Source organism: Nicotiana tomentosiformis, chromosome 9, assembly GCF_000390325.3.
Source record: "Nicotiana tomentosiformis chromosome 9, ASM39032v3, whole genome shotgun sequence".
Lineage (NCBI taxonomy): Eukaryota > Viridiplantae > Streptophyta > Magnoliopsida > Solanales > Solanaceae > Nicotiana > Nicotiana tomentosiformis.
In genome coordinates this window covers 13,402,950-13,411,647 of record NC_090820.1, presented here as the reverse complement: position 1 = coordinate 13,411,647, position 8,698 = coordinate 13,402,950, and the positions used below count along the sequence as shown (strand labels likewise).

At 38.5% G+C, this 8,698-nt stretch overlaps 1 protein-coding gene across 1 annotated transcript; it reads right to left on the bottom strand.

The window, feature by feature from the left end:
* Window positions 1-459: 459 nt before the first annotated feature.
* On the bottom strand, window positions 460-3,273 carry LOC138898405 (uncharacterized). The gene is made up of 5 exons (XM_070184470.1): window positions 3,030-3,273; window positions 2,508-2,888; window positions 1,909-1,991; window positions 884-1,107; window positions 460-790 (listed from the first exon to the last, which is right to left on the bottom strand). The coding sequence occupies exons 1-5, from the start codon at window positions 3,271-3,273 to the stop codon at window positions 460-462; spliced, it is 1,263 nt and encodes a 420-aa protein (XP_070040571.1).
* Between the last annotated feature and the right edge of the window lie 5,425 nt (window positions 3,274-8,698).

Genomic DNA, 8,698 nt, shown 5'->3' with positions numbered 1-8,698 from the left:
TATAGGGACACCATGAAGTCGTACTATCTCCTTAATGTAAAGACTTGCATAATCCTCTGCGGAATATGTAGTCCTAACGGGCAGAAAATGGTCTGATTTTGTAAGTCTATCAACAATCACCCATATAGAATCGAACTTATGCTGGGTACGAGGTAAGCCTACGATGAAATCCATATTGATTACTTCCCACTTCCAAGTTGGAATCTCTATAGCCTGTAATAATCCACCTGGTTTTTTATGCTCAATCTTAACCTGCTGACAGTTAGGGCACTGAGCAACAAACTCCGCTATATCTTTTTTCATTCTGTCCCACAAATATATTTCCCTGATATCATGATACATCTGTGTTGCTCCTGGATGGATAGAATAATGAGAATAGTGAGTTTCTCCCACAACCTGCCGACGCAGCCCTGCAACATTAGGGACACATAATCGTCCTCGATATCTAAGGACCCCACCTTATGTAATCTTAAATGGTGTCTTATCCTTCTGAGGAGTTGTATCCCTGTAATGAGCTAACACATGATCCTCGTACTGGCGTTCCTTTACTTCAGTTACTAAAGAGGATGTTGTCGTGTCCTGAATAGTTATACCGGTATCACATGAATCCAGTAATCGAACTCCAAGACTAGCTAGCTTATGAATGTCACAGGCTATTCCACTCTTCCCTGGTTGTAAATATGACAGGCTACCCATAGATCTACGGTTGAGGGCATCAGTTACTACATTCGCCTTCCCGGGATGGTATAAAATATCAACGTCATAGTCTTTCAGTAGATCCAACCATCTCCTTTGGCGTAAATTCAATTCATTTTGCTTGAAGATATACTGAAGGCTCTTATGATCTATATAGATATCAACATGAATGCCATACAAGTAGTGCCTCCACATCTTTAGTGCATGAATCACTGCGGCTAACTCTAAATCGTGGGTCGGGTAATTCTTCTTGTGTTTTCTTAATTTTCTAGAAGCATAAGCTACAACTTTACCATGCTGCATCAGTACACCACCCAATCCAATGCCTGAAGCATCACAATAGATAGCATAACCATCGGCCCCCTCTGGGAGTGTTAGAGTCGGTGCTGAAGTTAATATGTCCTTTAATGCCTGGAAACTTCGTTCGCAAGTATCAGTCCATTGAAACTTTGCTCCCTTATGAGTCAACTTTGTCAATGGTGCTGAAAGAGAAGAAAATCCCTCTATAAATCTCCTAAAATAACCTGCCAAGCCGAGGAAGCTACGAACCTCACATCATCTGCTTTGGGCCAAGGCCAAGTCTTTACTGCCTCAATCTTTTGTGTATCAACCCGGATACCTTCACCTGAAATAATATGCCCAAGGAAAGCTACAGAATTCAACTAGAATTCACATTTAGAGAGTTTGGCGTACAACTTCTCTTTTTGTGAACTTTGAGCACAGTACGCAAATGATCTGCATGCTCAGTTTTTGAATGAGAATACACCAATATATCATCAATGAATACAATCAAAAATAGATCTAGAAAGGGTCTGAACACTCAGTTCATCAAGTCCATGAATACTGTTGGGGCATTAGTCAAACCGAATGACATAACACGAAACTCAAAGTGCCTGTATATGGTCCTGAATGCTATCTTCGAAATATCTTTCTCCTTAACCCTTACCTGATGGTACCTGACCTCAGGCCTATCTTCGAGAAACACTTGGCACCTTGCAACTGATCAAATAAATCATCAATCCTTGGAAGTGGATACTTATTCTTGATCGCCACTTTATTCAACTGTCTATAATCAATACACATCCGCAAGGAACCATATTTATTCCTCACAAATAACACAGGTGCTCCCCACGGTGATGTACTAGGTCTGATAAAGCCTTTTTCAAGCAAGTCTCTTAGTTGTTCCTTCAACTCTCTCAGCTCTGCAGGTACCATTCTATAGGGAGGAATAGATATTGGATGAATATCTGGTAATATGTCAATAGCAAACTCAGTTTCTCGCTCTGGCGGAAGACCTGGAAGTTCATCGGGAAACTCATTAACCATAGGGATAGATTAAATGGTTGGTGACTCTACTTTCATATCCTGAACCCGAACTAAGTGATAAATATAGCCCTTTCTGATCATCTTCCTTGCCTTGAGATAGGAAATAAATCTACCTCTCGGCGATGCCGCATTACCTTTCCATTCCAAAACAGGCTCCCCTAGAAATTGAAATCGGACCATATTTGATCTACAATCAACGTTGGCATAACAAGAAGCCAACCAATCCATACCCATTATAACATCAAATTCTACCATATCTAACTCAATTAGGTATGCTACTGTAGATTGACTATGAACTACTATTATGCAATCTCTATATACCCGCCTAGCTATCACTGGATCCCCAACAATTGTGGACACCTCAAAAGGGTTAACCAACTCAGGTTTTATTTCAAACTTACAAGCAACCAACAGAGTAACATATTATAAGGTGGAACCTGGGTCAATCAGTGCATATACATCATATGAGGAGACTGATAATATACCTGTAACAACATCAGGTGACGACTCATGATCCTGTCGTCCTACTAATGCATAAATGCGGTTCTGAGGACCGCTCGAGCTAGATGCTCTACCTCTGCCTCTACCACGATTGATTGGTACTTGTGAGCCTTGCCCAGGGGGGCGTACTGATGATGATGAACCAACTACAGATCCTGCTGGCTGAACTATGCTTGCATCACCTCTCGTCGGACAATACCTCATAATGTGGCCTAGATAACCATAAGTATAACAAACACCCAACCACATACGGCACTGCCCGGCATGCTGCTTATCACACTGAGCACATAGTGGCAAGGGCGACCTCATCTGACTTGACTCACCCCTATACTGAGAACTTGAGGCCTTGGAATTCTGACTAGGCCCTGAATATGTGGAACGATCAAATCTCCAACCGGCAAACTGACGGGGTGCGCTGATGGCTAGGCTGGATACCTCGGGTATTGTTGTCTCTAACCACCTCGAAACTCACTAGAAGCACCTGAAGATCTCTCTCTCTCTCTTACTCTGGCCCCTATCATGCTCACAATCCGCCCTCTGCTTCTGTTTACACTCCTCTACACCCTGAGAGTATGCCTGAATACGAGAAATATCCATGCATGGTTGAAGTGAGACCGACATGCAGTCATTAAGCAGGTGCGACTCCAACCCCATCACGAACCGGTGAACCCGATCCTCTATCTTATCTACAATAGTGGGAGCATACCTAGCCAACGAATCAAACTGAAGGTTGTACTCCTGAACACTCATTTTACCCTGCTGAAGGGTCAATAACCTATCAACTCTAGCCCTTATAAGCTAGAGTTGTACTCCTAGCCAACTCTATCTACAATAGTGGGAGCATACCTAGCCAACGAATCAAACTGAAGGTTGTACTCCTGAACACTCATACTACCCTGCTGAAGGGTCAATAACCTATCAACTCTAGCCCTTATAAGCTCTGGTGGCAGATAATGACGAAGAAAAGCCTCTATAAACTCATGTCATGCCGCTGGAGGGGCATCCTCACCTCTGGACAACTCCTAAGACTCGTACCAATTAACTGCAACATCTTGAAGTCTGTAGGAAGCTAGCTCAACTGACTCAGTCGCAATGGCCTTCATTACCCTCAAAGTCTTCTGCATCCTATCGATAAATACCTGAGGGTCCCCGTTTGGATCTGCTCCAGTGAATACCGGAGGGTCCAAATTAATGAAATTACGAACCCTCGCACTGACAGAGCTATCTGCATAACCAATACCTACTTCCTGATGTCGAGCCTGTGCGGATACTAATTGAGTTAATAGCTGAATAACATCTCTCATCTCCTGACCAGGTGCATCTGGCTGAGGAGCTAGACGTACAGGGGTTGGCGCTGGAGCTGGTGCCCTTCGGAGCTCCTATGGAGAGGGCGGTGTATGTGAAGTCTAAGATGGAATCTCACTATAAGACTCTCCCCGAGCCCTGGTAACTCGTGGCGCTCGACTAGTAGTCTCATCAGCCACGGACTTGCCCTTCTGGGTGGCTGTAGCCTTCTTAGGCATCGCTTAAAACATAATATATCGTTAGGGAAATGAATCCTCATATCGCACGATCTAAGATAAGAAAGGAGGATAACGTCCTATATGTCCTGTAGCCTCTTGTTTATAAATGTGGTGCACAACACACTCATAGACAAGACTCTACTAGACACGATCTGTAGATAACCCTAAGACAGAACTGCTCTGATACCACTTTTGTCACGACCCAAACCGATGGGCCATGACGAGTGCCCGAGTCTTACCTGTTGAACACCTCTAAGCATGCGTCTAAGATATAAACATGAATTAAGGGTAGGTCATGAATAATATCTGTCAATAAACTGCTGAATTACGTGAATAACATACATGAAGGAGACATGTACAAAAGACATATATACATATACATGCGGAATATAGTAGGGCGAGATGACAAGGCTACTATGGACAACTACATATCCAAGACTAGAAGCCGATAAGGCCACATACTTTCCAACTATACATAACTGTCTACAGACCTCTAATAAAGTGTACAACTATATGAAGGACGGGACTAGGCCCCGTCGTACCCATATCTACATACAAAAATAGCATACCAAAACTAATAACATCTCCAGATCAAGTGGAGCACACCAACTCTCGCTGATCAAGGATCCTAAAAAGGGGGACCGTCAGCTTGTCTACCTACACCTGCGGGCATGAAACGCAGCGTCCCCATGCAAAAGGGATGTCAGTACGAATAATGCACCGAGTATGTAAGGCATGAAAATCAGTCCATAAAAGACATAGATGAAACATGGAGTAAAGAATTCCACTTGTAAGTCTAAATAACTTTGTGAATCCCGAAATATTTATAATGTCATGCATGTATGTATAAATATCGTATCATGCATAGGTATATGTGTACATAATATCATCAAGCCTCTGTGGGCATACCATCATATCATCTCGGCCACTGTGGGCAAAATCATCAACATATACCAGCTGATCAGGTGGTGGTGCGTATATAACGCCATAACCTTTTTCATATCCCATATACATATAATATACGCGTATATAACGTCATGTGGTCATTGGTCAATGTACATGTATAAATGAATGAAATGCATAAGAAATACGTTGATAAGACTTCTCGGTATGTCATAAGATCCATATGCCTTCGGATAAATTTTATCAACTACATATTTTTCTGAGATCCACGAACATAAGATATAACAATAAGACACGTGGAAAATCAAGAACATAGGCATCACTAGTACTTCTAAGAATATAGTCATTTGTGAAAGTTGTGCGTTTGCTCATTTTGTTGTAGCATATGGGTCATGCCAAAATGAAAGAAGAGATAGCCTTAACATACCTGAGTCGATTCTCTTAACAATCCCTCTAACACACGTCTTTTACGAAAAACACGTAACGGCGGATCGGGGTGAAAAAAAATCCGTATGATATTCTTGAGAAAGATTGTACCGTGCTCTCTTAGAATTGAATCTTACGCTGCTGTAGCGTTATGAAATTTCATTAGAATTCATTTGGGAATTCATCCGTTACTTAGCGCATACACCCCCCTTAAAGATGTAGGAAGATGTCTTAAAATTTTAGGTTGTGGGCCCCACTTTTTTGATGATTTAGCCATATAATCCTCTAAGGGTGCCACCTTATTAAATGAACTTAAGAGTCTCATTCATCTAAGGTCCTTGGCTGCCACGTTGATGTTCATTAGGCTTATCCAAAGATCTTAATTAATTAGCTAATCTCTCACTCAAATCAATAATTACCTAATTATCCACATAATTAAGAATTATCTCAAATTACTTAAAATACTACTCACTTTTAACACACTTTATACACCTTGCTATCATGGTCATGTGGTACCTTGTATGACACTAGTCCATAAATACCAGGTATTATAGCTCGGACCGTATTTTATCCCAAATTGACAACCTTCAACGAAACTCATTTTCTTTAACTCGTTTACCCTTTAACCTTCACGTCACTTACTTATCGCCTGTTATAAATGGCACAAATGCTTATAACCTCAAAAATAATCTCATCCTCGAGTCTACGTTGATTAACTTACGACGAAACTTTAACGTACGAAAATGCGAAATGTAACAGCTGGACACAAATCTACAGATTGTCGTGCTCTAAGGAAAGACAGGAAGAATGGTCAAGCAAACATGGTTGAAAAGCACGAGGATATTGATGACTTATGTGCTATGCTGTCTGAATGCAACCTGGTGGGAAATCCTAAGTAATGGTAGATTGATTCTGGAGCCACTTGTCACGTATGTGTTGTTAGAGAAGCATTTGCTACATATACTCCCGTTGGACCCGAAGAGACGTTTTCTATGGGAAATTCTGCAACGGCCAAGATTGAAGGATGTGGCAAGATATTTCTGAAAATGACCTCTGGCAAGATAGTGACTCTGAACAATGTCCTTCATGTTCCTGAAATTAGGAAGAACTTAGTCTCTATTGTACTTCTCGTTAAGAACGGGTTTAAGTGCGTTTTTGTATCTGATAAGGTTGTAATAAGTAAGAATGAAATATTTATAGAAAAATATTACCTCACTGAGGGCATTTTCAAACTGAATGTAATGGTCGTTGAGAATAATAAAATTCCAGCTTCTTCTTACTCACTTGAGTCAAATGATTTATGGCATAAACGTTTGGGACATGACAGTTATAAAACCTTCCGAAAAATGATTAATTTGGAAGTATTGCCTAAGTTTGAATGCGGTAAATCAAAATATCAAATATGTTTGGAATCTAAGTATGTTAAACATTCTTATAAGTCAGTTGAAAGGAATTCAAATCCTTTAGACTTAATTCACACAGATATTTGCGGCATGAAGTCAATACCATCTCGCGGTGGAAAGAAGTATTTCATAACTTTTATTGATGATAGTACTCGATATTGCTATGTCTAGTTACTTAATAGTAAAGATGAATCAATAGATACATTCAAGCAATACAAAACTGAAGTTGAAACACAACTTAACAAGAAAATTAAAATGATAAGAAGTGATAGGGGTGGTGAATACGAATCTCATTTTAAAAAAATATGTTTAGAATATGAAATTATTCATCAAACAACGACCCCTTACAAGCCCCAATCCAATGGAATTGCGTAAAGAAAGAATCGTTCATTAAAGGAGATGATGAATGCATTGTTGATAAGTTCTGGTTTGCCACAGAACTTGTGGGGGGAAGCCATTCTTACGGCTAACCGGATACTAAATCGAGTACCCCATAGCAAAACACAATCCATTCCATATGAAAAATAAAAAGGAAGGAAGTTCATCTTGAATTATCTTAAAGTGTGGGGGTGTCATTTCTCAAAATGAAATGGAAAGGAATGAAGCCCAAAATAAGAATTTCACATATTTTTATCTAAGAAGCTTCAATCTCAAGTTCAAATTCATAGCATTATAGATTAATTGTTTTGGGTGTGACGATTCAATCCAAAATTATTACTAGTTTGTATTGATTATCAAAGCATTTTGTGACGAAAAATGTAAGTTCAACTTTAACATTAATCATGTTTAAATGAATCAAATTAAATATTTTTTCAGGATGATTAAATTCAAAATTTTACTCGTAGCGAAAAGGCTCATGATGCACAACATAACTCAAAAACAAGTTATCAGAATTGAATCAATATTTCTAGAGATTGTCATTTGTCGCGCTTTAGTTTATCAAATAGTGGATCATCTATTATTTCACTTTCTCATCATTTTTGTTAGTTTTTTACCAGAATTTTATTTTTCTACTACCAATAAGTGGAAAGTTTTGATTCTTCTTCTTCAAAAAAAAAAAGATAGAGAGGGGATAATTTCTCCTATACAAAGTATTGAGTTATTCTTCAATATAGCAAAACACATATTTACTAAGAGCCTAAAATAACTTCAATTTATAAAGCATTATTGAGTACACATGTATGAGTGAATTTCTACATTTAACAAAAAATAAAATTAACAATCATTAATTATATAAGAGGTTACCATCAGAGAAGAAACTTTTTTTCAAGTCATTTGCAATTGAAAAAATTATAAATGAACAAAAATATTATATGTAACACTACAATTTCGAAAGAAATTTATATGTGACAATATGAAAGCGCAAAAACTGAAGGTGTAGATCATATTTGTCAAATTGGCTTATCATATAAATTCGACTTAGGTTCTGGAAACGGGACAAATAAAATTAAATAATGAGCGCGACTTATACATCGCAATAGTAGCATTCGACTTATAAATTGCAGTGATGAAACACGATTTATTATTTGACACGCTTCTTCAACTAAGCTAGCGTTTGAACGTAAATTCCCAAATTTGTTTTAAAAAATTTGATTTGGGTGAAGTTTGGTTTGAAGATGAAAATATGTTTGGACATCAGTTTTCAAAACATATTTCTCAAATTTATTTTGGAAAAACGTAAAACATGTCTTATACCCATAAGTTTAAAAAATTATCACAAATACCCAACAGTCTCATTATCAATAACATTCATTATATTATCGCAAACCATAGTCCTGAATATAAATAAATTTGGCATAAAATTATTATTTTTATAATTAACTACATGATACACTATCAGATGACCGAGAAGACGAAACAACATCGTTACAAAATAATAAATTGTGGACTCTTTTATAAAATATAAAAGTTTGGGGTAAT